Source organism: Silurus meridionalis, chromosome 6 (genome assembly GCF_014805685.1).
Source record: "Silurus meridionalis isolate SWU-2019-XX chromosome 6, ASM1480568v1, whole genome shotgun sequence".
NCBI classification, from domain to species: Eukaryota; Metazoa; Chordata; class Actinopteri; order Siluriformes; family Siluridae; genus Silurus; species Silurus meridionalis.
Window position 1 is genome coordinate 4,373,736 of NC_060889.1, and position 27,996 is coordinate 4,401,731.

The 27,996-nt window shown below is 42.7% G+C and overlaps 4 protein-coding genes and 1 long non-coding RNA gene across 10 annotated transcripts in view; 4 read left to right on the forward strand and 1 right to left on the reverse strand.

Moving 5' to 3' along the window:
- Positions 1-427: 427 nt before the first annotated feature.
- dcaf8 (DDB1 and CUL4 associated factor 8) lies at positions 428-16,399 on the forward strand. The gene is made up of 19 exons (XM_046851091.1): positions 428-691; positions 2,102-2,162; positions 2,249-2,338; positions 2,435-3,060; positions 3,222-3,362; positions 3,926-4,020; positions 4,235-4,345; positions 4,431-4,561; positions 4,653-4,760; positions 4,845-4,975; positions 5,074-5,193; positions 5,290-5,406; positions 5,528-5,582; positions 6,104-6,442; positions 13,746-13,853; positions 13,952-14,079; positions 14,177-14,296; positions 14,393-14,509; positions 14,631-16,399. Exons 2-19 carry the CDS (start codon positions 2,126-2,128, stop codon positions 14,748-14,750), a joined length of 2,694 nt encoding a protein of 897 aa, XP_046707047.1. The 5' UTR covers positions 428-691; positions 2,102-2,125; the 3' UTR covers positions 14,751-16,399.
- Positions 11,826-13,835, forward strand: LOC124387322. The gene is made up of 3 exons (XR_006926139.1): positions 11,826-11,840; positions 13,525-13,672; positions 13,746-13,835. It is a non-coding gene; the product is annotated as an uncharacterized LOC124387322 (long non-coding RNA).
- A 746-nt stretch (positions 16,400-17,145) lies between the features above and the next one.
- Positions 17,146-21,730, forward strand: LOC124387318 (heterogeneous nuclear ribonucleoprotein C). 6 transcript variants are annotated; one of them, XM_046851591.1, is made up of 9 exons: positions 17,146-17,261; positions 18,679-18,742; positions 19,198-19,454; positions 19,654-19,726; positions 19,814-19,864; positions 19,977-20,140; positions 20,251-20,364; positions 20,659-20,792; positions 21,065-21,730. In XM_046851591.1, the coding sequence occupies exons 2-9, from the start codon at positions 18,738-18,740 to the stop codon at positions 21,173-21,175; spliced, it is 909 nt and encodes a 302-aa protein (XP_046707547.1). In that variant the 5' UTR covers positions 17,146-17,261; positions 18,679-18,737; the 3' UTR covers positions 21,176-21,730. The 6 variants fall into 6 exon arrangements, with proteins under 6 accessions (XP_046707547.1, XP_046707548.1, XP_046707549.1 ...); XM_046851592.1 differs by having other exon boundaries at positions 20,662-20,792; XM_046851593.1 differs by having other exon boundaries at positions 19,817-19,864.
- Positions 21,731-22,803: 1,073 nt separating this feature from the next.
- Positions 22,804-27,334, forward strand: LOC124387321 (cysteine and glycine-rich protein 1-like). Its single transcript, XM_046851599.1, has 6 exons — positions 22,804-22,970; positions 24,337-24,446; positions 25,593-25,761; positions 25,862-25,991; positions 26,727-26,820; positions 26,900-27,334. Exons 2-6 carry the CDS (start codon positions 24,338-24,340, stop codon positions 26,974-26,976), a joined length of 579 nt encoding a protein of 192 aa, XP_046707555.1. The 5' UTR covers positions 22,804-22,970; position 24,337; the 3' UTR covers positions 26,977-27,334.
- The window catches only part of c1ql4l (complement component 1, q subcomponent-like 4 like), a 1,407-nt gene continuing 738 nt past the window's right edge, over positions 27,328-27,996 (reverse strand). The window contains exons 3-4 of the mRNA XM_046851598.1: positions 27,827-27,961; positions 27,328-27,742 (exon numbers count right to left, since the gene is read on the reverse strand). Coding sequence (XP_046707554.1) covers positions 27,465-27,742; positions 27,827-27,961 — 413 coding nt within the window. The 3' untranslated portion in view covers positions 27,328-27,464. The remainder of the gene's footprint in view (positions 27,743-27,826; positions 27,962-27,996) is intronic.

Sequence of the window (27,996 nt, forward strand, 5' to 3'; positions counted from 1 at the left end):
ATGTCTCTCACAGTGGACATGCACCTACGATGACAATTTCAGACCCTCCATGATTTCTAAGTGGGAGAACTTGCAAAATAGCAGGGTGTTCAAATACTTATTTTCCTCACTGTATATATATATATATATATATATATATATATATATATATATATATATATATATATATATATATATATATATAAATGCATTATTAATGTAAAAACTATTTTTATTATTCTTAATACTTTTGCTTTTCACAACATATGCACAGTTTGTGGGAATAATAATTAATAATAATAATAATAATAATAATAATGATAATAAAAAATAAATAATAATAATAATAATAGACGTAGCTAGCTAGCATACACGATTTAGCCAAGTGTATGAGCATGTAACTTCCGGTTTAAAAAAAGTACCGGAAGTACGTCGGGGAAGAAAAAAATAAATAAAAGTAGTTACGAAGCAGCTGAGGGAACAGAAAAAAAAAACCCACAACAAAACCAGCTGCAGGTTCCAGGCGCTTTCTGTTCGAGGTTTATCATTTTATTTATATAGAAATATAAGATCTTTTTTTTTCTCCAGATGTCCTGCAGTTTTGTTGGCTCGCTTTCCATCCCGGGGCTCTGAAGTCGCCCAGGTTGTGTCCAGGACGAGTTTGAAGACGTGCGGAGGAATCTGGTGTTTGTGCTCTCGGGCCTGCTCGGAGGTACAGGCGCTGATGCTAATGCTAATCATGGAGCAAAGAATGCTAGCTGTGTTTACGAGTTAGAGCATGGGGCAGGAGGTGACAAGAACCACCACCACCACAACAACAACAACAACAACAACAACCACCTGCACTGGGGCTTCTCTCTATAAACACCTCAGACAAGTGCACTGGTGCTGGTTGTACTTTGGCTCGGATTTTAGGCAAAGAGAACCAAGTTTGCTAAAAACCAAACAAACATGCACTTTAACATTAGCAGCAATTTTGTTTCCTTAATAATAAAATAATAATAATTATTATTATATAATTATAATGTGACACGCTGTTTGGGGATTAAATAGTGCCTGCTGCTAATCCGCAGGAAAATCTTTGCTAGCTCTGCCGTGTGTTTACATAACGCCTCCTCGAGCTCCCAAAGGAAATCAGATCAAATGCGTTCAAGTCACAAAATATTCGAATTCAAATATAAAACCAAGTCTTATTCTAAACACCAGCAGGTTCAATCTCTGTGGCAATAAGAGCGTTTCTATTTGCTGTAATGACGTTAGTGTAATGCTGAGCTCAACATTTTAGAGCTTCTGATCCTTTTATTTTTATTAATATCATCGATTATATGAGGAGGGTTTTTTTGTAAAAGTTAAAAATGAACTCAAACGTATCGATTGAACAATGAATTTAGGTGTAGATCTGGTTGTGCAAATGCTTTCCGGCGACTCAAACTGGCAGAAGGTGGAAACAGAACTCAAATATTCCACTCAGGTGAACGTGACTGTCACTTTAATGACATTTTTTACTTAAGTACAAGTAGAAATGAGTCTAAAAATCTACTAAAGAAAAAAGTTGGTGGTTTTAATATTTACTCTAAATATATATATATATATATATAAACGTACCGAATAAGTATGTATCTAATAAGTTATGATGGAACACTTATTTTGGTTCGCGCTCGTGGGTTCCTGGCTTTGTTCTGATGATCAAGTTCTCGCCACTGCAGTTGGAACACCGACACGGAGCTCGTAGGATCACAACACTGTGTTTATTAAACATCGGGAGGTGAAACTCCTACATTAAACATCTGATCTCATCTCTCTCTAAACTCTCACAACGATTTCAAGTCACTCTCTAAGGAAGTAATTGAAGATATCCAGACTCCGATAAACCGCTTCTCTCATAATACACACCTGGACATGGTACATCAGGTGAACGTTTAAAGTTCTGAGTGAAAAGTTGTTGATTTGAGGGCTCTGCTAATTCCAGGTTATCATCTCTTGTACATTTCTTAACTGTGACGTTTTGGTTAAATGTAAAAAATATGTCAGACATTTTGTTGTGACATTTTATTGTTTAAATCCTTGAAATGGTCTATAGGACTAAGATTTACATATTTTATTATTTATTATTATATTCCAGGCTCATCAGGATTAATAAGGCGGCATGGCGGACACTCAAGCCCAGTCCAGCGTTCCGAACGGTGAGCTTTCTTGGAATTTTTGCTGAACGTTTACTCTAATCACGTCGATCGTAATCGAATCACGAGAGTGTGGGTTTTTTTCCCAGGTACTGGTGATGATCCGGAGCCAGAGGAGGGAAGAGGGAGTGAAGGAGACTCTGCTTCACCTACAGAGGATCAGATACGAACCGATTCAGGTAGCTCGAGGGATTTGTTGATGTTCCGAATTAGATTCCTGTGTGGTTTGATCGGTTGTTGATGGTGGACTTTGTGTGTGTGTGTGTGTGTGTTAGAGTTGAGCCCACAGCAGGAGCAGCCAGCTGGAGAAGAGGAGGACGAGGAGGAAGAGGACACGGACAGCATGGATGGCAGCCTTATGTACTCTTTTGTGGAGGAGGGGAAGGAGCAGGAGAGCGCGGGAGGCGGGCGGAGGGAACGAGCGAAAAAAGATGACAACAGGAGAGCGGGCCGGAAGCGGAACCGACCCACGTCACGCCACTCCTCCAGCTCTGACGACGACGAGGATGACGATGACGATGAGGACGATGATGAAAACGAAGGAGAAGATGAAGACGAGAACGAAAAGGAAGAAGCAGACATGGAGGCGTGGCTTGGGGCGGAGTTAAAGGAAATGAGCAAGCCGAAGTGGCACGCGGTGCCGTCTCTGCGGGCACGGGAGATCGGGAAGAACTCGGCGCAGTTTGTGAAGGGCGTGTGCGGCTCTCGGGGCCTGGTGCAGCGTTTGGAGCTGCAGGCTCGGCTGGAGCGGCACAGCGGCTGCGTCAACACACTCCACTTTAACCCGTCCGGGACGCGCCTCGCCTCGGGCAGCGACGACCTGCAAGTCGTCATCTGGGACTGGGCCAGACGCCGCGCCGAGCTCGAGTTTGAAAGCGGGCACAAGAGCAACGTCTTTCAGGTGATCCGTGGCATTTAAAAGGTCTTCCACTTATAGTTCATTACGCTGAATCAAGCTTCATTTCATTCTTCAAAACGACCCCTTTTTTCGGCTGCACATTGTTTTGTTCTGCTGAATTGCAAGACGTGATCCTGATTTGCATGTTCTTCACCGGTTTGCAGGCGAAGTTTCTCCCTCACAGCGGCGACTCCACGCTGGCCATGTGCGCCCGAGACGGCCAGGTCCGGATCGCCGAGCTGTCCGCCACGCAACGCTGCAAAAACACAAAACGCGTGGCTCAGCACAAAGGTGCTGCACACAAGGTACAAGCGCATACAGGATGCACAACAGGAGATCCTGTTTGAAAAAACCCCCCACTATCTGACCAATCAGAAGAGTGAAATTGTTTCTCTTCATTATCACAGTGTGTGTGTGTGTGTGTGTGTGTGTGTGTGTGTGTGTGTGTGTGTGGGCTGCTGCTTTCTGCTGTGTCCTTGTTCGGGGTGTGTGCGTGTTTGGATGCACTTGTTTGTTTGTGTGCATGCGTTTGTGTGTTTCTGTGTGCACCTGTTTGTTTGTGTGTATAGGAGTTTGTAGACATGCATAGAAACACAAAATTGGCCCACACAGGAAATGCATGTGTACATGCACCTGATGACGTGTGTATGTGTGTGTGTGTGTGTATGTGTATGTGTGTGTGTGTGTGTGTGTGTGTGTGTGTGTGTGTGTGTGTGTGTGTGGTTTTGCATTTTGTTTGCTTGTTTGTGTACACACACTTATTTATTTTAGTGTGTTGTTCTTGTGTTTTTGTATGTGCCTGAGAAATTTGTATACGCTGTGGTCTTATTTGTGTGTGTGTGTGTGTGTGTGTGCGTGTGCGTGTCAGCTGGCCCTGGAGCCGGATTCCCCCTGCTGTTTCCTCTCCACCGGAGAAGACGCCGTTGTGTACTGCATTGACCTGCGCGTCGAACGACCCGCCAAGTGAGTCTCAGAGATGCGTGGAAAGATTTTCGTTCCTAAAACCTCCAGACGATTTAAATTCACACACTCACAGTTCCTCGGTGTAGGACAGAAGAACCGGCGCTGTGATGAACGCTTATTGGCGAAGCCTGGCGCTTTGTCGCATCGCAGCTCTTTTGTTTCGGGTTTCAAAAAAACTAACTGAGGATTTTGTTCCTTCTGTCCGGATGTTTAGCAAACTGGTGGTGGTGAAGGAAGGCAACAAGAAGGTGGGTCTCTACACCATCCACGTGAATCCGGCCAACACGCATCACTTCGCCGTCGGAGGAAGAGATCAGTACCTTAGGTGAGTTTTTTTTTTTTATTTATTTTTTATTATTTGGGGTTTTTCCCCTGAATTCCGCATGAGTTGTTTTTTGCTCGGGCTTCAGGATCTACGATCAGAGGAAGATCAACGAAAACGAGAACAATGGCGTACTCAAGAAGTTCTGCCCGTCTCACCTGGTGTCCAGCGAATCCAAAATGAACATCAGTTGCTTAGTGTACAGCCATGACGGCTCAGGTAATGCGCGCACACACACACACACACACACACACACACACAGTAAATACGAGGTGGAGTCTGTGTGTACTGATTGCGCGTGTGCTCTCAGAGCTGATCGCGAGTTATAATGACGAGGACATTTATCTGTTCGACTCGAGTCACAGCGACGGCGCAGATTACCGACAGAGATACAAAGGACACCGGAACAATGCCACAGGTACGACACGGTGTCACGCATTTCTGTGTAGGATTGTGGCTCTTTGAAGCCTTTAAACGGAGTGTGTGTGTGTGTGTGTTGTAGTTAAAGGCGTGAACTTCTACGGGCCGTGCAGTGAGTTCATAGTGAGCGGCAGCGACTGCGGACACATTTACCTGTGGGACAAACACTCGGCCCGCGTGGTGCAGTTCATGGAAGGAGACCGAGGCGGAGTGGTACGCGTCCCGGACAAAATCACCGTCACTCCAACACTCCTTCATTGGCCGCTTTTTCTTCTAAAGCTATTTTGTCTTTTTGGGTTTTTTTTCTGCAGGTGAATTGTTTAGAGCCTCACCCTCATCTCCCGGGTCTGGCCACCAGCGGTTTAGATCACGATGTGAAACTCTGGGCTCCGACTGCGGAGAACCCCACCACCCTGAAAGGCCTCAAAGAGGTGCACGATCTCCTCAAAAACGCTTCCATTCAACGTGATTTTTTTTCTTTTTGCTTATTTTAAACGTTCTCTCTTTTTTCCTCTCTGTTTTTCCAGGTGATGAAAAAGAATAAGCGCGAGCGTGATGAGGTCAGCACCCGGCACGGTGAACAATACGATACACAGCTCCTCTGGTTCCTGATGAGACACATGAGGAACCGCAGACCTCTTAGAGTGAGTCGTTTACACCACACTAGATGTTCCCTAGACGCTCCAATAAACCCTGTATGCTTCAGCGAAGTGCACTAGATGTTCTCTGGACGCTTCTCATTTCTTGCCCTTTCTTTAATAATAGACTCAGAGCCGACACGGAGAAGGCGGAGACGGAGACACAGACACAGAGTCCTGGAGTTCGCCGGAATCTTCTGATGATGAGGATGGAGGCCCTGACCATGTCCAGTGCATGTCCTCCTGAGCCATACACACACACACACACACGCACACACACACACACACACACACCGCCCATGGCTTTGTATTTAAGCACATACACAGTAGATATGCACTGATTTACACTGCAAGTACAATGCCAGCAAAACACACACACACACACAGATAAATGGCTTTATACAGAAGAGTGTGTGAGAGATTATTGGAATAATGTAGTCACTTTCTCTTACACACACACACACACACACTTCACACACACGCAAAGTAACTAGGTAACAAAATGAAAAAAATATTTTTATAAGCATTCTGCAATCAAAACACACCCTATTTCGGCCCATCCCCACACACACACACACACACACACACACACACACACACACACACACACACACAAAAGCAGTTACACTTCACACACTGGAGCAGACGAGGATGAGATTATGGCTTCTTGCTCTCTTGTTTCTGGACATCATGGACCCTACAGAGGACACTTCAGCGATGATGATGATGATGAAGACGTTTGAAGCGCTTGCTTCTCGAGCCCCTTCCTTCTCCGAAGAGCTCCCGTCACCCCGTAGCATCCCGAGTGTGCAACTCGACTCCGTCGTCTCAGCTTCCTGTCTTTCCCTCGAGTTTTGCTGGCTGCCCTGTGGATTCCTGTGGGCTTCATCCCAAATGGCTCCCTACAGGACACTTAACGGAGTGTGCAAGTCGTTTCTAAAGAAAAACAAACCCTCGAACAATTATGGGACGTGTAATACTCCGTACACACCATATAGAGCTGGAATTCGTGATGTAGTGCACTTGCTACTTCGTACCCTTCGTAGTTATACAAAGAATTGAACCAGACCCAGATTAATTAGTGCACTATGGATTAAAAGCATGCACGATACGATTCTCGTCCCCTACGTAGTGCACTTAGGGACTAATTGACACACAAGGTGACATCCAGAATATATTTCACTGCATAGGGTGTAAGATTTTCCACTGTAGTGCCGGTTGTTTGACTCGTCCGATAGACGGTGCACTACTACTGCTAATCAGTGTCGTTAGCGCCATGAGAGACGCACCGAGTGCACTACGTAGGGTCCGACAAGCCAGTGTTTATTATATGAAGTAGAGAACCATTTGGTATTGAACCAAAATCCCAAGCAGGACATAGTGGCTCGACCTTGTCCCAATCCTAAGTCCCCCTTTCTTCCCTCCCACCCCAATGCTTACTGAGTGCACTTTAATCAGGGATCTGTTCATTTTTGAGTCTCTAAAAGACGTGTGCACTTAGAGGGCTTGCAATACGGAACAGATTCAACTTAAAAAACAAATAAATAAATAAAGATATAACTCTTTTTTTTTTTTTTTTTTTTTTTTCTCTCACCCAAACTGGGGATTTGAAGATTTGGTACCAGATATATTTGCACTTAAACAGAAAATTGTGACGTGAGTTCCTCTTAAAAGTGGCTCCTTCCTTAAAAAAAAAAAAAGCTCTGTATGAAAAACCTCTCCCCCTCTTTTTCAGGTGTGCATGCGAGGAAAGGTTGCGACACGGGTGAAACGCGTGACTTTTGTTGTAAATGTTGTACTTTTTTCTTTTTTTTTTTTTTCTTTTCACTGATACCAGGGTGAGCTCTTGGCGTTAAAAACATCACGTACAGCAAAGCTAGCTAGCTTAACCCCAGAGGCGTCGTGCTCCGATCGAATCCGATCAGAAGATCCGAAACGACGCGACTCTTTAAGCATCAGTTAACTGCTTTAAGCTGCACTTTCGAGGAGGTTTGACGACGTTTTCTATTCGGCCTGGATGAGTTTTCCCCCTGTTAGAATTAGAAGAAAACCGCCACCTGCATGCACAAGTCTCGTCGTCCAGGGCTGCGTACTCGACACCAGACTACTCCAGTGAACTGTTTTTAGTAGTTGTACGATTTCGGATGCAGCCATTCCGATCCATTGGCCCATTTAGGAGGGGGGGGGAGGGGGAGGGATCGGGGGCGGTTCTTAATTTTCTGCTTTTTTCACCAGAAACGTTTTTGCTTTTTGTACGGGACGAGAAGAGAAAAAAAACATGTTAAAACAACTTTGTATGTACATATGAATATATAATTATATATAAATATATATAAAAAATTTAAGATCTCCTTCATGCTCCTGTATCCGAATTCCAGTTCAGAGATTTATATTGTTATACGGGAAAAACAATAAAAAGTTTTCTTTCTCTGAAGTCAAGAAAGTCATCTGACACTGTATCTTGTTTTTTTGTTTGTTTTTTAACTCAACAATCTCTACAACCATCAAAAAAAGTAATAAAAGTTAATTTTTTTTTAGCCATCCCCCCCCCCACACACACACACACAGATCTTTCAAAGTAGCTGTTTTCCTCTATATATTAGTATTAATTATTATTTTTTTGCTTTGTTTTTCTTGTTGATTTCTCGCACTGCTGCCTCATAAATGTTATTGGTTCAGCTGAGAAAATAAATAAAAACGTACAACTTCTGTGCAGATTAAAAAAATAGAAAAGGCTGTTTATGATCTCGTGTCGTGTCTTTATTATTATTGTTATTAATAATGAATAATTCTTTACCTACAGCACTACAGGGTGTAATGTGTAGTAAATAGGGCGCTAGATGCCATGTTGTACATCTAGTGCAGTTCGTTTGGGGGCTTGGGAAAACTCCAGGGTTTCACCTACAGGGCATTTCTGTTCCTCTGCAGAGCAGAACCGCGTTTCTGTGGGTGAGGTAAGCAATCATACACGCCGCAATAAGCACCGTGTGACAAGATAAAAGTCATTCTCCCGAGCTCCCTATTTAGAACACTAGCCTTGAGTCTAGATGACGTCATAAACCTTATTTGCATATCTAAACCCTTTAATGCGTCATCTGAAAAAAAAAATTAAGTATTTTTTTTAGTTGAACAGCAGTGTATTTTTGATATAAATAAAACGTATTTAACGTTTTACATATTGGAGTCGCAAAATCATGTACGGTTCAATGCAATCGCATCCATACCCTGCATACCGAGAAAAAGATCTCCAGCAAATTTACACTCCATTTTCCTGTTTTTTACATCGTATTTGGTTTTTCCAGGTTTGTTTTTTTACATTTGCGGCATTTATCAGACGCCCTTATCCAGAGCGACGTACAAAAGTGCTTTAAATCTCTAGTAATGAATAAATCTACACTGGTACGCAAGATTACAAACTTAATATAAATATAACTCGAATTCTACAAACTTGGAAAGTGCTAATTTAGGTATTTAAGGAGGAGGTAGGTCTTCAGTCGTCGCTTGAAGATAATCAGGGACTCTGCTGTACGGACATCTAGGGGAAGTTCATTCCACCACCTCGGTGCCAGAACAGAGAAGAGCCTTGAAGTGTACTTACCTCTCATTCTGAGAGAAGGTGGTACCAGTCGAGCAGTGCTGGAGGATCTCAGACAGCGTGGTGCAGTGTGAGGTGTGATGAGGTCACTGAGGTAAGATGGTGCTGGTCCATTTTTGGCCTTGTAGGCAAGCATCAGTGTTTTGAATCTGATACGTGCAGCTACTGGAAGCCAGTGAAGGGAGCGCAGCAGTGGGGTGGTGTGGGAGAACTTGGGCTGATTGAACACAAGTCGTGCAGCTGCGTTTTGGATCATTTGCAGTGGACAAATAGCGTTCAGGGGAAGACCTGCCAGCAGAGAGTTGCAGTAGTCAAGTCTTGAAATGACAAGAGACTGAACAAGCACCTGGGCAGCCTGTATGGACAGAAAAGGTCGAATCCTTCGGATGTTATAGAGAAGAATTCGACAAGAACGAGCAACATTAGCGACATGTGGGAAGAAAGACAGTTCATTGTCCATAGTTACCCCAAGGTTACGAGCAGTGGCTGAAGGGAAGAGCAGAGAGTCATGAAGTGTTATTTGGAGATCTTGACCTGGAGATGAATCACCTGGAATGTCCAGCAGTTCTGTTTTGCTGGGGTTGAGTTTTAGTTGGTGAGCACTCATCCATGAGGATATGTCTGACAAGCATGCTGAGATCCGAGCGGAAGCTGTGGTATCTGATGGAGGGAAAGAAAAGATGAGTTGAGTGTCATCTGCATAGCAGTGATAAGAAAACCCAAGTGAGGATATGACTTCACCAATCGAGTGAGTATAGAGGGAGAAAAGGAGGGGACCAAGGACAGAGCCTTGTGGGACACCAGTGGTGAGTCTGCACAGGGCAGATGTGGATCCCCTCCATGTTACCTGGTATGAGCGACCTTCCAGGTAGGAAGCAAAACATTCCCATGCTGTTCCGCAGATACCAAGGCTCTTGAGGGTTGACCAAAGTGTCTTGTGGTTGACTGTGTCAAATGCTGCTGAAAGATCCAAGAAGATAAGTACAGATGACAGCTTGGCTGACCGAGCAGCATGCAGTTTCTTAGAAACAGCCAAAAGGGCCGTCTCTGTGGAATGTGCCGCTTTGAACCCAGACTGGTTCGGATCATGGAAGTTGTTCTGTGAGAGATAGACAGACAGTTGGTTAAAAACAGTGCGTTCCAGAGATTTAGAAAGAAAGGAGAGAAGTGATACCGGTCTGTAGTTGTTGATGTCTGTTGGATCCAGAGCAGGTTTCTTCAAGATGGGAATGACCCTTGCTTGGTTGAAGGCAGTTGGTACATAGCCAGATGTTAATGACCCATTGATGATTGTGGAGATGAAGGGCAGGAGATCTTGCGTGATGGTCTGGAGCGTAGTTGAAGGGATTGGATCCAGAGGACAGGTGGTGGGATTGCAAGATCGGACGACTTGCAGTATCTCATCTTCTGTTAAGGTTGAGAAGCTTGACAGAGACGTAGTGGATTGTTGGCTGTGTTGTGTAGTCATTGTTGGAGAGGAAGTGAAGGTCTGGCAGATTTTCTTAATCTTCTCATCATAGAAGGAGGCAAAGTCATTAGCAGTCAGGGAGGATAGAGCAGGTGCAGCAGGGGGGTTGATTAGAGAAGAAAAGATGTTGTAAAGCTTACGAAGATCTTGTGCAGAGACCTCAAGCTTTTCCTTGTAGAAGGCAGTTTTGGCAGAAGTCACCTCCAAAGAAAATTTGGTCAGGAGTGCACGGTAAGATGAGAGGTCTACATCAAGTTGTGATTTTTTCCATTTCCTCTCTGCAGATCTGAGTTCTCGTCGATTGCTGCGCAAAACTTCTGACAGCCACGGTGTGGGACAAGAAGTCTTCTTGGGTCTTGTAGTCAAGGGGCAAAGGAGGTCCATGGTTGAGGAAAGAGATGAGAGGAAGGAGTCCGTAGCAACGTCTAAGGGTAGAGAGGAAAAGGAGTCAGGGTCAGGAAGAGATGAAAGAGTACAGGAAGCTACAGAGGAGGGAGAGATAGAGTGAAGGTTAGGACGGATAAGAGAGACATGTAAATTATTTTTAGGTTGAATAGGAAGAGTGATTAAAAAGGAAACCAGGTGATGATCAGAGATTGGAAGTGGAGTGGCAGTCATGTCTGTAGCTGGAGTAGGGCGGGTGAAAACCAGGTCCAGGACATTTCCTCCCTTGTGTGTTGGAGGGCAGCTGTTAAATGTCAAGGAGAAGGTATTCAGAAAAGGCAAGAGGCAAGATGACTAAAGTTTGTCCGATGGGAGGTTGAAGTCACCAAGGACTGTCAGAGGGGTGCTGTCAGAGGGGAAAGTACTGAGGAGCGTGTCCATCTCTTCTAGGAAGTCTCCAAGGGGACCAGGAGGGCGGTAGATGACAATGATGAAAAGGTTGATTGGAGAGGTAACTGAAACTACATGAAATTCAAAAGAAGACATGGTTAGATGAGACAACGGGAGAGGTGTGAAACACCATCTCCGTGATAAAAGTAGACCAGTTTCTCTTGGTGAGTGAGAGAAAGCATAGGCAGAAGACAGAGCAGCTGGTGTAGCAGTGTTCTGTGGGGATATCCAGTGTTTCCCCACTAATCCTGTGTTTCCCACTATCCTGTTTCCCCACTAAACACAGAGAAAACTTATTCCAAAAGAATTTTGTTTGTACAAGCAATGTTTTTATTGGCTATTCATATAGGATTAGAAAGTATCTATAGCTGGGGCTAATTTAAAAAAAAAAAAAAAAAAAAAAAAAAAGAATCCACAGGCTTTTATTTTGAAAGCAAGTTTTGTTTTAACTGCTAGATTTTTTGCTTGCTTCCTAGCGACACAGTGCGCCTGTGCTGTTAAATATCCACATCCGAAATCTCGCGTTTTAGCTTTGAACTTTCGGTGAGTCATTTTTTTTATTTTTTATCAACGATTTGTTTTGGATTTTTTTTTTGACATTTTTTTTCCTGTTTTGTCCTGCACATTTTTTATTTTTTTGCGCGTGCAGTTTTTGCTCCGGGGCCTGCAGTTGTCTTTGTTTCTTTTTCTTTGTTTCTTTTTTTTTTTTTTTGAAGGCCCCTTTTTGGTGTTGTTTTTGTTTTTATAATTAATAGTTTTTTATTCTGCAGATCTTTTGATGGGGTTGTGTTGATTCGATTTCAGTGCATCATATCACATTTGTGCGTTTGGTATTTGTACACTTTAGTTTTTGACCTACAGAGGGGGAAGAAATGCTCACATTATAATTTTCTCCAAATACACATCTTTTAATATGCGTTTTTTGTGCATACATTGTAAATATCCTTATTTTTTTTTTAACTCTCAAAAGATTAATCCATAAACAATCTATTTTACACTGTTTATGCCACACTTCATGGTTGTGTCCCAAATCTACTTCCTCACTATCTAGTGCACAACATCTAGTTCATGTGATTGTGCGGGGTTTTTGGCTTCTTTACAGCGCACTGCACAATGGATGAAGCCGAAATGCCCCCCGTTCTCTATAAATAGGACTCCGTGTATACTGAACTACATGGCTGTGTCCGAAATTGGCCCTACACTCCCTACATAGTGCACTACAGTGGCCTGAAATATTAAATATTCTTTGATATAGTGTAATAGATGCTAAATCCAAAATGGCTACATGCTCCCTACACAGTGCACTATATATATATGGCTTGTACATCCTGTATACTTGATAAATAGGGCACTGAATATAGCTTGTGCACTTTATATAGTGCACTACTCCCTATAAAGGCCAATACACTGCTGAGTCTGAATGTAGGGAACTTATTTACAGTACAGACCAAAAGTTTGGACACACCTTCTCATTCAAAGAGTTTTCTTTATTTTCATGACTATGAAAATTGTAGATTCACACTAAAGGCATCAAAACTATGAATTAACACGTGGAATTATATATGGAATTATATACATAACAAAAAAGTGTGAAACAACTGAAATATGTCATATTCTAGGTTCTTCAAAGTAGCCACCTTTTGCTTTGATTACTGCTTTGCACACTCTTGGCATTCTCTTGATGAGCTTCAAGAGGTAGTCACCTGAAATGGTTTTCACTTCACAGGTGTGCCCTGTCAGGTTTAATAAGTGTGATTTCTTGCCTTATAAATAGGGTTGGGACCGTCAGTTGTGTTGTGCAGAAGTCAGGTGGATACACAGCTGATAGTCCTACTGAATAGACTGTTAGAATTTGTATTATGGCAAGACAAAAACAGCTAAGTACAGAAAAACGAGTGGCCATCATTACTTTAAGAAATGAAGGTCAGTCAGTCCGAAAAATTGGGAAAACTTTGAAAGTGTCCCCAAGTGCGGTCACAAAAACCATCAAGCGTTACAAAGAAACTGGCTCACATGCGGACCGCTCCAGGAAAGGAAGACCAAAAGTCACCTCTGCTGCGGAGGATAAGTTCATCCGAGTCACCAGCCTCAGAAATCGCAGGTTAACAGCAGCTCAGATTAGAGACCAGGTCAATGGCACACAGAGTTCTAGCAGCAGACACATCTCTACAACAACTGTTAAGAGGAGACTGTGTGAATCAGGCCTTCATGGTAGAATATCTGCTAGGAAACCACTGCTAAAGAAAGGCAACAAGCAGAAGAGACTTGTTTGATTGAGAACAATGGCGTACTCAAGAAGTTCTGCCCGTCTCACCTGGTGTCCAGCGAATCCAAAATGAACATCAGTTGCTTAGTGTACAGCCATGACGGCTCAGGTAATGCGCGCGCACACACACACAGTAAATACGAGGTGGAGTCTGTGTGTACTGATTGCGCGTGTGCTCTCAGAGCTGATCGCGAGTTATAATGACGAGGACATTTATCTGTTCGACTCGAGTCACAGCGACGGCGCAGATTACCGCCAGAGATACAAAGGACACCGGAACAATGCCACAGGTACGACACGGTGTCACGCATTTCTGTGTAGGATTGTGGCTCTTTGAAGCCTTTAAACGGAGTGTGTGTGTGTGTGTGTGTGTGTGTGTGTGTTGTAGTTAAAGGCGTGAACTTCTACGGGCCGTGCAGTGAGTTCATAGTGAGCGGCAGCGATCATGACACATTTACCTGTGGGACAAACACTGCCCGCGTGGTGCAGTTCATGGAAGGAGACCGAGGCGGAGTGGTACGTGTCCCGGACAAAATCACCGTCACTCCAACACTCCTTCATTGGCCGCTTTTTCTTCTAAAGCTATTTTGTCTTTTTGGGGTTTTTTCTGCAGGTGAATTGTTTAGAGCCTCACCCTCATCTCCCGGGTCTGGCCACCAGCGGCTTAGATCACGATGTGAAACTCTGGGCTCCGACTGCGGAGAACCCCACCACCCTGAAAGGCCTCAAAGAGGTGCACGATCTCCTCAAAAACGCTTCCATTCAACGTGATTTTTTTCCTTTTTGCTTATTTTAAACGTTCTCTCTTTTTTCCTCTCTGTTTTTCCAGGTGATGAAAAAGAATAAGCGCGAGCGTGATGAGGTCAGCACCCGGCACGGTGAACAATACGATACACAGCTCCTCTGGTTCCTGATGAGACACATGAGGAACCGCAGACCTCTTAGAGTGAGTCGTTTACACCACACTAGATGTTCCCTAGACGCTTCAATAAACCCTGTATGCTTCAGCGAAGTGCACTAGATGTTCTCTGGACGCTTCTCATTTCTTGCCCTTTCTTTAATAATAGACTCAGAGCCGACACGGAGAAGGCGGAGACGGAGACACAGACACAGAGTCCTGGAGTTCGCCGGAATCTTCTGACGATGAGGATGGAGGCCCTGACCATGTCCAGTGCATGTCCTCCTGAGCCACACACACACACACACACACACACACACACACACACACACACACACACACACACCCGCCCATGGCTTTGTATTTAAGCATATGCACTGATTCACACTGCAAGTACAATGCCAGCAACACACACACACACACACACACACACAAACACACACAAACACACACAGACACAGACAAATGGCTTTATACAGAAGAGTGTGGGAGAGATTATTGGAATAATGTAGTCACTTTCTCTTACACACACACACACACACACACACACACACACACACACTTCACACACACGCAAAGTAACTAGGTAACAAAATGAAAAAAATATTTTTATAAGCATTCTGCAATCAAAACACACCCTATTTTGGCCCATCCACACACACACACACACACACACAAAAGCAGTTACACTTCACACACTGGAGCAGACGAGGATGAGATTACGGCTTCTTGCTCTCTTGTTTCTGGACATCATGGACCCTACAGAGGACACTTCAGTGATGATGATGATGATGAAGACGTTTGAAGCGCTTGCTTCTCGAGCCCCTTCCTTCTCCGAAGAGCTCCCGTCACCCCGTAGCATCCCGAGTGTGCAACTCGACTCCGTCGTCTCAGCTTCCTGTCTTTCCCTCGAGTTTTGCTGGCTGCCCTGTGGATTCCTGTGGGCTTCATCCCAAATGGCTCCCTACAGGACACTTAACGGAGTGTGCAAGTCGTTTCTAAAGAAAAACAAACCCTCGAACAATTATGGGACGTGTAATACTCCGTACACACCATATAGAGCTGGAATTCGTGATGTAGTGCACTTGCTACTTCGTACCCTTCGTAGTTATACAAAGAATTGAACCAGACCCAGATTAATTAGTGCACTATGGATTAAAAGCATGCACGATACGATTCTCGTCCCCTACGTAGTGCACTTAGGGACTAATTGACACACAAGGTGACATCTAGAATATATTTCACTGCATAGGGTGTAAGATTTTCCACTGTAGTGCTGATTGTTTGACTCGTCCGATAGACGGTGCACTACTACTGCTAATCAGTGTCGTTAGCGCCATGAGAGACGCACCGAGTGCACTACGTAGGGTCCGACAAGCCAGTGTTTATTATATGAAGTAGAGAACCATTTGGTATTGAACCAAAATCCCAAGCAGGACATAGTGGCTCGGCCTTGTCCCAATCTTAAGTCTTGTGTCTTTTGTAGTAAATGTTGTTCTTTTTTCTTTTATTCTTAATTTTCTGCTTTTTCACCAGAAACGTTTTTGCTTTTTGTACGGGACGAGAAGAGAAAAAAAAAACATGTTAAAACGACTTTGTATGTACATATGAATATATAAATATATATAAATATGTATAAAAAAATTTAAGATCTCCTTCATGCTCCTGTATCCGAAATCCAGTTCAGAGATTTATATTGTTATACGGGAAAAACAATAAAAAGTTTTCTTTCTCTGAAGTCAAGAAAGTCATCTGACACTGTATCTTGTTTTTTTGTTTGTTTTTTAACTCAATTCTTTTTTTGATGGTTGTAGAGATTGTTGAGTTAATTTTTTTTTTTAGCGCACTGCTGCCTCATAAATGTTATTGGTTCAGCTGAGAAAATAAATAAAAACGTACAACTTCTGTGCAGATTAAAAAAATAGAAAAGGCTGTTTATGATCTCGTGTCGTGTCTTTATTATTATTGTTATTAATAATGAATAATTCTTTACCTACAGCACTACAGGGTGTAATGTGTAGTAAATAGGGCGCTAGATGCCATGTTGTACATCTAGTGCAGTTCGTTTGGGGGATTGGGAAAACTCCAGGGTTTCACCTACAGGGCATTTCTGTTCCTCTGCAGAGCAGAACCGCGTTTCTGTAGGTGAGGTAAGCAATCATACACGCCGCAATAAGCACCGTGTGACAAGATAAAAGTCATTCTCCCGAGCTCCCTATTTAGAACACTAGCCTTGAGTCTAGATGACGTCATAAACCTTATTTGCATATCTAAACCCTTTAATGCGTCATCTGAAAAAAAAAAATTAAGGATTTTTTTTAGTTGAACAGCAGTGTATTTTTGATATAAATAAAACGTATTTAACGTTGTACATATTGGAGTCACAAAATCATGTACGGTTCAATGCAATCGCATCCATACCCTGCATACCGAGAAAAAGATCTCCAGCAAATTTACACTCCATTTTCCTGTTTTTTACATCGTATTTGGTTTTTCTGGGTTTGTTTTTTTTTTCCCCACTAAACACAGAGAAAACTTATTCCAAAAGAATTTTGTTTGTACAAGCAATGTTTTTATTGGCTATTCATATAGGATTAGAAAGTATCTATAGCTGGGGCTAATTTTGCGGGTTTTTTTTTTTTATAAAAAAAAAAAAAAAAAAAAAGAATTCACAGGCTTTTATTTTGAAAGCAAGTTTTGTTTTAACTGCTAGATTTTTTGCTTGCTTCCTAGCGACACATTGCGCCTGTGCTGTTAAATATCCACATCCGAAATCTCGCGTTTTAGCTTTGAACTTTCGGTGAGTAATTTTTTTTTTAAATCAACGACTTGTTTTGGATTTTTTTTTTTACATTTTTTCCCTGTTTTTCCTGTTTTGTCCTGCACATTTTTTATTTTTTTGCGCGTGCAGTTTTTGCTCCGGGGCCTGCAGTTGTCTTTGTTTCTTTTTTTTTTTTTTTTTGAAGGCCCCTTTTTGGTGTTGTTTTTGTTTTTATAATTAATAGTTTTTTATTCTGCAGATCTTTTGATGGGGTTGTGTTGATTCGATTTCAGTGCATCATATCACATTTGTGCGTTTGGTATTTGTACACTTTAGTTTTTGACCTACAGAGGGGGAAGAAATGCTCACATTATAATTTTCTCCAAATACACATCTTTTAATATGCGTTTTTTGTGCATACATTGTGAATATCCTTTTTTTTCTTTAACTCTTAAAAGATTAATCCATAAACAATCTATTTTACACTGTTTATGCCACACTTCATGGTTGTGTCCCAAATCTCCATCCTCACTATCTAGTGCACAACATCTAGTTCATGTGATTGTGCGGGGTTTTTGGCTTCTTTACAGCGCACTGCACAATGGATGAAGCCGAAATGCCCCCCGTTCTCTATAAATAGGACTCCGTGTATACTGAACTACATGGCTGTGTCCGAAATTGGCCCTACACTCCCTACATAGTGCACTACAGTGGCCTGAAATATTAAATATTCTTTGATATAGTGTAATAGATGCTAAATCCAAAATGGCTACATGCTCCCTACACAGTGCACTATATATATATGGCTTGTACATCCTGTATACTTGATAAATAGGGCAGTGAATATAGCTTGTGCACTTTATATAGTGCACTACTCCCTATAAAGGCCAATACACTGCTGAGTCTGAATGTAGGGCACGATAGATAGATAGATAGATAGATAGATAGATAGATAGATAGATATCATATTATCTACACACACGTTTTACTGCTTTTTCTGTTACCCAAGGAACTCTGAATGGCATTAAATAATGGGTTTCATCCCAAACAGCTTTGTGTTCCCTCTACAGCACACTAATAAACTAACAAGCTCATTTTCCAGCTGAAGCGTTTGATCATGCTAGCTAGCTTATTGACTGGATGGCTAAACATGCTAGTTTTCTAACATTGTGTGCTGATGATCGTTAATGTTATATGGTGCAAACGCTGGAATAACAATTAACTAATAACAATTCAACCCAAACACATGAAGCTTGAATGTAAAAGGTGCAACAGTGATTTTTTATTTATTTCTATTTTTTTCCTCCCCAAAATGAGTTCATTACACACGTCTGTTAGCTGTCTGTTAGCCGTCTGTTAGCTAGCTCACTAATTGCCCAGCTGTGTTCAACTGATTAGCTCGCTAATTAACTGTGTGTGTGGATCATTTAACTGCCTAGTTTTTTCTTCACCTCAGTGTATCTCTTGAAGGACGACCAGACGAGGGGTCTACACACACACACCCACACGCACACCATGGAGTGAGTGAAAACTTTACAATTAAAACCAAAAAAATTGATGTATACAATTTTTATTGATTATTTTGCTTCTAACGCTTGGTTCCCACAGTAAGAACATTTCATGTGCTGTCTGATCATGCTAGTGTTGGTCAGAAGAACAATTCGTGAGGAACAAAGCACTGTTTCTGAGCCTTCATTAGTTTTTTTCCTCCATTAGCAGCATGCAGTCGAGTGTCTGAAAGCTTTTTATACCACACTAAACTGCCATTGCTGAATTATATATTACAGAATAATTATGGAATTTCTACAAATCAGGTTATTTTTTACACCTGTATCACTCGAAGGCGTTGGTCTTAAACTCGCACTGGAGACTCCTTCCCTGTAATTTAAACCGAACGTCTCCTTAAAGAGCGTTTCCCGTAGAAATGACAGTGTCTGTTTATCCTGTGGTTTGTGATATTAATAATTTAATGTAGCTGCTCCCCCAACGCGATTGCCAGCAATGTGACCAACAAGACGGACCCCCGCTCGCTGAACTCGCGCGTCTTCATCGGGAACCTGAACACCATGCTGGTGACCAAAGCCGACGTGGAGGCCATCTTCAGCAAGTACGGCATGATCGTGGGCTGCTCCGTCCACAAAGGCTACGCTTTCGTCCAGTACGCGAACGAGAGGAACGCCAGAGCCGCCGTGTCCGGAGAGGATGGACGCATGATCGTCGGACAAGTCCTGGGTGTGAACTCCAACCTACGTTTTTCTCTCTGATTTATTTTCTCATTGCGAGATGTTCCAGTAAATAATTAACTTTTTTGTATATATTGAGGCAGATTGTAATCAAGGGAACGTTCCTTAAACGTAGCCGCGACCTGAAGGAGCGTTCAAAACGGAGAAAAGGAAATGATTTCCTCCTTTTTTTTTCTCTTCACTTTCAGACATCAACCTGGCAGGCGAGCCCAAACCTCATCGATCGAAAACCACCAAACGTCCAGCAGGAGACATGTACAGGTCCCTTTTTCACTCGTCCTCCTTTCTGTCGTTCCAAACGGTTTGCTGTTTCCTGTTTTCTCATTTGTTTGTTTTTTCTCACCACAGCAGCTCCACATTTGAGCTCGACTACGATTTTCATAAAGATTACTACGACAGGTAAAGTAGTGCTTTTGTAAAAAAAAAAATTATATATTTTTTGTATTTATTATTAGAGAATATTCTTTTTGGACTGTTTTGATAAAGATCTCGATGGTCTTTTGTTTTTCAGGATGTACGCGTACCCGTCCCGTGTCCCTCCTCCTCCTCCACCCCTCTCTCGCGCGGTCGTTCCCTCCAAGCGAGCGCGGGTCAGTCTGAGCGGAGGAGGAAGCCGACGCACCAAATCCAGCTTGTCTTCCTCCAAAAGCAGCCAGCGCGCTTCATCACGGGCCAGTGAGTGCTTTCACACACCGCTCTCCTGACGCGCGTTCACTCGTACTGACGGATCTTCGTTAATCATTAAGTATGATTCGTTATTTCTTTTTCCCCTTCCTGTGCTCCAGTTAAAGCAGATGACCTTCAGACCATAAAGAGGGAACTTGCTCAGATCAAACACAAGGTGGATTATCTTCTGGAAAGTTTGGAGCGCATGGAGAAAGATCACAGCAAGAAATCAGGTCCGGTTTCTTCTCTCCCCTCGTTCCCTGGTTCTTATCATCTAACGTTCCTTCAAAAAAAAAAAAAAAAAAAAATCAATGGGCCTCCTTTTTTCCCGCCCCTTTTTTGTGATTGACAGCTCAGCTCTTACAGCTACTCTGAAAAATGAAAAAGTTCTGTCTCTAATTACATTTTATTCCCCATCTACCTGCTATCGACGTGAAATATCCAAAATCTCATTAGATGGTAGATGTGGTGGTGTTTTGCTGATTTGTGTTGTGTGGTTTGTTTTTGTGTTTTCACTCCGGCGGCAGAAGTGAAGGCAGTGAAGGCGGAGGCGGGTGAAGTCTCTCAGCAGCACTCGAGCAGTAAAAAGGATCGCGACCGGGAGGAGCAGGAGATCAACGACTCCGAAGATGAAGGGGATCTGCTGGAGGAAGAGGACGAGGTCAGAATTCTCTCCCTCACTCAGGGGTCACTCCTGGATCTTCATTTCCATTTCATCTGCTTTTCCAAAATGGGTTGTTCCAGTTTATTTGGCTGTAATTGAATTCCCGGCCCTCAGCAAGCAGAAGTAGGTGAAGATGAAGGTCCAGGTGACGTCTGCGTTGCTGTCGTACACAAGTGGCTACTCAGACACCAGAATTCAACACCACCTCCATGTTGCACTACCATATGTTCCAGTCTCATTAATATGAAACCTAACGATGTCCGTTTCAGGTAAAGAGCATCGGAGGAGAGAACGAGGAAGAGGACGAAGAGGAGGAGGAAGAGGGCGAGCACGAGGAAGGCGAGGACGACGGTGACAGCGTAAACGGAGACGACCCGTAGATCGCGTACTTTTTCTCCCTTTTACACGAACACCTCAACTACCAGCGTGAGGAAACGACAAAGTCTGGACTCTTCCTTTTAAATAAATAAATAAATAACTAAGGAAAAAGAATGTAGATGAACACACACACACACACACACCACACTGTTTGTGGTGAAGCAATTTTTTAAGTATGTCTGAATAAACACTGTACTTTTGTTACTCGTACAGTTTTACAATTCGGACGTTTTAAACTTTTTTGTTTGGTTCTTTCCTTTTTTTTTTTTTTTTTTCTTTTCTCCTCCATCAATGTGCTGTTATGGTCTAGTTTTTGTTGTGTTTCCTCTTCCGCCACATCCAAAGGCGTGTGTGTGTGTGTGTGTGTGTGTGACGTTTCTTCTTTTCCACAAACAGCTCGAGTGCGATTGTCCTACACAAATAAGACTAATATTGACCCATTAGTGTTTCTCTTTTTCCCTCATGTATGTTTGTCTCTACATGTATTTTTTTATATATATATATCAGTCTTGTTCAAGATAAAAGAACTGAGAATTTCAATAAAATGTTCAAAATTCGATCGTCTCGTTTTTCTGTTAAATGGAGGGTCAGATTTCTTCTGTCTTCCTGGATCAGGAAGTGATCTGGTATTTTGAAGGACAGAGGCTGCAGAAAAATCAGGAGAGAAAGATGGTGCTCAGTGATGGGCTTTTCTTTTTTTACCGTTTATCTCTGAAGCTTAAAGAAGATGCAGCGACGGTATCGTCAGATGTTGACTTCTGGTTAGAAACAGACTCAGTGCCACCAAAAGATCGGTGCCAGACCGGATCTGCGCAGCTCTGATTGGTTGTTACCGAGGTAGCAGTTTCCTTGAGAGTACGCCCCCTACTGTATGACTAAACACATGGGAAACATCAGAGATGGAAACAATTGCACACTAATTCCAAACTATTGCTGATGAACAGGGTCAAAAACTCCTGGATTCCTGTTTCCCTGCACCACTTTGTCAAACTGACCAAGGCTAATGGTCTTGCTCAGGGGCTCCATTGGTAGCTTAGTGGGTAAGGTAAGGTGTTTTAATTCGAAGGTCATGGGTTCATATCCCGGCACCACTAAGCTGCCACTGCTGGTCGCTTGAGCGAGACCCTTAATGGATGAAATGCAATAAATGTAAATGCAACCGTGGCTCAGATGGTCAAAATTTCTAACTCCAATATATTTAGGTATCATTTAATTAAACAATCATCCTGTTAGCTCAGCGGTTTCTACTCCTCCTACGCTTTTTCTTGTTTGTCAGAGATCTGGGTGGACCCTCAGCCATAAAGCCCATCCCAGCATCTCATATCTTGGAAACAAAAGCTCTCTCGCGAAGTCCAAGGTCCAAGTCTAGGTGTGTATCTGGTCAGAAAAGGAGCCATTGTTTACACTGAAATATGGGTTTGACTGATCCTAAACGTGCATGGAGGATTATATGAGATATTCCTTAAACATTTTAGACCCCAGTTTACGTCACATGGCCAATTGATTTTTGCTTGCTAGGCAATTAAGCAACAGGTTCTGTATTTTCACTGTGCACTCCTGGGAAGGCCATCAGGGGGCAGTAATTCTTCAACTTCTAAAAACCTGATGACTTCACTTCTGCCTCTGCCTTTTTTTTTCTATTTTTTTGCCACAAAACTCTGAGTAAAAGGAAGGAAGCAAGCAAGCAGACGACAGAGCTCCAGCTCCAGCAACAGCAGGCCGAGTTCACAGAAGCTTCTCCACCCATTTCACACTTCTGGTTTCCTCTTACTCTTCAACCTCAAGCACTACACACAGGTATGCTGTGATATTCTACTCTTGTCTTCTTTCAACTGGCAGAAAACAAAAAACAAATCTGTGCCTTTTTCCTCCTGATGTAGTGCACAACAGATCAGAGCTTTTTTCAGCCCACAGATGACCGAAAAGAAAAAAAAGTGTTTTTTTCTCTGTTTTTTTAGGCAATCTGTTGGTGTACACACACACACACACACACCCAAACACACACAGGCTGGCTGTTGTGTAAGAATGTGTGTTGGCTGCATGTCCTGTCTCGCCTGCTTTTTACCAGCAATTGGTGGTCAGGAGGAATTTTCCAAAGACCAGGAACTCTTGTTCAGGGTTGGCGTGGTTCTACGATCAACAATCCTGCACACTTTATTGTGATCAGACGTGTTCTTGTTGACTCAGGGAGGGACCTGAGTTTCAATAGAGGTGTTTTTATTCTACAGTTAATTTTATAGAAAACCTCAGACACCAACATTAGTTGTCCAAATTCCACATTTTGTTTGAGGCCAGGACTTAAAATGTGGTAGCTCCAGTGGATGCGTTGGACTTGTATTCGGAAGGTCATGGGTTCAAATCCCAACACTATCAAGCTGCCATTGTTTGGCCCTTAAACAAGGCCCCTAAACCATCAACTGCTGTATCTGTCGTATAAATGGGGTCATTACAGTCGCATCCGTTAAATTCCATAAATGTAAACTAGTCAGGAATTAATCACGTGGTCCTGCGGTTGCGTTGGTTTGAGGATGTCAATTGATTTTCTAAATAAAAAACAAACAAACAGCAGATCGGACTTATCAGATCATATTTCTGCACTTAGTAAAAGATGCTGGCAAGATCTTAAAAAAACAGCACCTTCTAGATCCCACTTTTGGGCCCTCAAGCAAGGCTCATTTCTGCAGCTGAATCCGTCCACTGGACCGAACCTTATTTGAGGATTTATTTATTCAAAATTCACTAATATTCACACTTATAAAATATTTAAATTTTTTGTACACATCACCCATGCTAGTTAGTGTGCTAGCAAGAATGGATTTACCTCAATGAGTTGGCAGCTTTTTTTTTTTTAGTTTATACTTTGATCGTAGCTGGAGATTTGTTTGCTAGGGTTGGCACGCCATTTGCGGGCTTGCTGTTGCTAGTTAACTCTCGGTTGTGTGAAAGCGAGCAAATGTAAGGTAGCACGCTTGAGATAGGAAACTAGAAGTTGAGGTCATCATGTGGATGTTGCTTGTTTATTTGTTTGTTTGTTTGGTTCGTGAGTGTGTTAAAAACGGTCCAACAGTCCAAAGTCCACTTTCTGGCTAGTTTTAATATTCTGTGGAGGAAGTCGTGCTTCCCTGAGAACACTGATAACGTTTTTATCTGATGTGGGTTGCAGGATGCCTCTGGGCGGCGGAAACAAGTGTGGCTGCTGTCAGAAGACCGTCTACTTCGCTGAGGAAGTCCAGTGCGACGGACGGAGTTTTCATAAATCATGCTTCCTGTGTAGTGAGTTCCCAATTATCTATAAAAGCAGCTCTGATAGTAGCATCATTTTTATATTAACACCTTCCTTTGATTGTTCTTGTTTTGATTGCTCTTTGTTTATAAAGGAGAACTTATCATTGTCTGGTGGAAGGAGTCTCCAGTGTCAGTGCTTTGTAACAGACAGGAGGTTTTCCGCCATGTTTAGGTCTTCGTGGCAATGCACCTGATTGTTTCTTCAAATAATCTTTTAAGAAAAAAAAAGACTAAACGACTATTTAGAATTTCTTTAACATAAACAATAAGAGGACTTGTTTTTTTTGTAACTATAAATAGATAAAAATTATATATCTTTTTTTATTATTATGTAGCATTTGGCAAACTTTGCATGGATGTTGTTCAGGGTGCTAATAATAACTCCAAATTCATTGCTTCACCCTGAAGTTCTTTATTTTTTGTGTTGAAATGAGATTGTTGGGATGTACAGCAGGTCTCTATATTGGTGTTTCAGTTCCCTGCTTGTGAAATGATAGTACACAAGCAGATAGCTGGTCTTTGGCGCCCTCTACTGACTGACTGCAGATAATTCGAGTTCCTGGCTCGATCTTATTTTACACAATCCACATACTTGTAAACATGGTTCATGATGCAATGCTTAAGGAATGTGTGAGAAATGTGCTTGACTTTTAAGGACATTTTAAGTTCTTTCCCCAAACCTGCTCTGGAATTTGCTCTTGCGAAAATGTGAGGATTTGAGGATGTGCTTGAAATGCAGGAAGTCCCCACCCCCCATCTTGTAATTAGTCTGGGATTTGCAAACAACACGGGTGCCCAGTTTGGCCATCTTAATACTTGTAAATGAACATTTATCATGTGTGGTTTCGTATGATTGTAAACCTGGTGCAACTACTCAAGTAGATCAGCTACCACTAACTAAACTAGCAAAACGATAGACTAGCATTCCTACAGGAAAGACACATTAGATAGGTAGCATAACTGCTAGATTTACTAGCTAATGATCACTAAGTACTGTCAATAATAGAGTTAGCCTACCGTACATATGATAACTAGCTAATGTAAAGTATTCCAGTAGCAGACCTAAAATAAAGACACTAATAAGTAGGTTTGCAAACCCTTTGCATTACTAACTCGACCTCCTCCTGGTGCCAGTGGTGTGCAGGAAGAACCTTGACAGCACTACTGTGGCGACCCATGAAAACGAAGTCTACTGCAAGTCCTGCTATGGCAAGAAATACGGCCCGAAAGGCTACGGCTACGGTGCGGGAGCCGGGACGCTGAGCATGGACAAGGGGGAGTCCCTGGGAATCAAACATGAAGTGTGAGTTCGATTATTCAAAAGAATTTAAAGAGTGCATATTTCTTTAGCATCAAACAGCAATGTGGCGTTTTATATTTTTTTCGTCTTTATGTCTTCACAGCGATCAGCAGCACCAACCTACCAACAACCCAAACACGTCCAAGTTCGCGCAAAAGTTTGGTGGTTCTGATGTGTGCCCTCGCTGTGGCAAAGCAGTGTACGCTGCCGAGAAGACCATCGGTGCAGGCGCGGTGAGCAGGAAATCAAAGATATTGTCTGTTGATGCCATAAACTCGCTACACAAACAGCTGGCCAGTTAATATTCATAATAAAATATGCTATTTATTTTAGCTAGCTGGTTAAACTGAATGTTAGCTAAACATACTTAGCTAAATAGTAACAGAGGACCCAATTTGCCTAGTGAAGTAGGCGTGGCCACTATACATATGAGGCTCAGTAAAGGAGGTGGGGGCCTTCTGGGTCTTTCAGTCTAATGTCCAGCTGATTGACAGAAGTGTATTCTCTGTGCTTGTGGTAGGTGTGGCCTCTATGTGTATTAAACTCATTGAAGGAGGCGTGGCCTCTGTACCTGTATATCCTGTTTAAGTAGGCATGGCCTCTATGCATGTCAATCTTATTAAAGGAAGGCATGGCCTCTGCCTTTAAATCTAATCAAAGTAGGTGTGGCCTTTGTGCCTGTAAATCTAATTGAAGGAGGCGTGGCCTCTATGCATGTTATCGTATTGAATTTTCGTGGCTTCTGTGCATGTCCGTGTCGGTGTGCATTGAAGTGGTTTTATCTCTGTGAACATTGAAGTGGGCGTGGCCTATATGCAGGTCAAGCTAATTGAAGGAGGTGTGGCCTGTCTGTCAATGTCGGTGAAAAACATTACTGTACTTTTTTTTTTTGCCATCTAGTGGCAAAAAAAGTTACTGCAGATGGATAATTTATTTTGCACCATTTTTTTATCCTCTGACTTTCTCAGTCTTGGCACAAGAGCTGTTTCCGCTGCGCTAAATGTGGGAAGGGCCTTGAATCCACCACCACAACGGACAAAGACGGAGAGATCTTCTGCAAAGGTCTGAACCTCTTTAAACCTCTAGTTTTAAACTTCTGAAAATACATTGTACGTTTCTAACCGTCATTTTGTCCACACAGGTTGCTATGCTAAAAGCTTCGGTCCAAAAGGGTTCGGGTATGGCCAAGGAGCTGGGGCTCTCTCTCACGCTCAGTAGAACCGTGCGACCGGAACCTTTTCTGGTCCTAAACGCCGTTTCACTCTCGGCTGGAGAAAAATCGCTTGGGAAGACGAAGCTCTTCACTGCATGCGTTTTAAAAACATTTACAGCAGCTTGCTTGTTTAAAAATAAAAAAACCTACAGTTAGCTGCATATTTTAGTAGGATTACTACACAAATGGAGTATGTAAATGTAACGCTAGCTTGCTAATGACGTTATCAACAGCTGAATTATTCACGTATCACTAGCAATGCTAAGGCACACGTTTAGCTGCTTAGCTTTTTTCCCCCGTCGACTTTGGATATAATCAGATTACGATCTTTATAAAAAAAACAATAAACACCAGTGTACGTCAGTACTCGTGATTTTATTTTATTTTTTGTGTGTTTGTGAAGTACAATACAACACTGCTAAGGTAATCTGAGTGTAATTCAACCCTGTAAAACACCTGCCCCATTAATGGGGTATCACCCTGGGCAACAGGGTCACAGGGGGAAAAGTAGAAAACCGCCGAAGCTGGTGTAGCTCGCCGGATCGTCATAAACCCAGGAGTTCTGCCACAGCTTGGTGAACATCTGATCTCCTTTCTCCAGAGTCAGAATGATCCCATTGCCGGCGTTGCCGTTGGTGATGGGCTTCCAGGAAAACACGGAGCACTGAATGTTCCCATTTTTGTACAGACTCACCGCCATGCGGGTATCGGCATGACAGTGAGCGTAGAACCGGAAATAATAAACACCTCCCACCGGTGCCGTGAAAATCCCTGAGACATGGAAGAAGAACGAATGGTTACATTCAACTGAAAGCAGCAGGTCTATGCTAAACACATCATTAGCATGCTAATCACCCGTGTTCGAGTCGTAGCCGTTTCCGTAGTTGGTCACGACTTTTTTGTAGATTAGCGGCGACGGGACGTCTCGGTACGGGCCTTCATGTCCACTTCCCGAAGCTAAAAGCGACGCTGAAAAGGCCACCTTGCTGCCTGCAGAAACACAACATGCAACAAAAATCTTATCA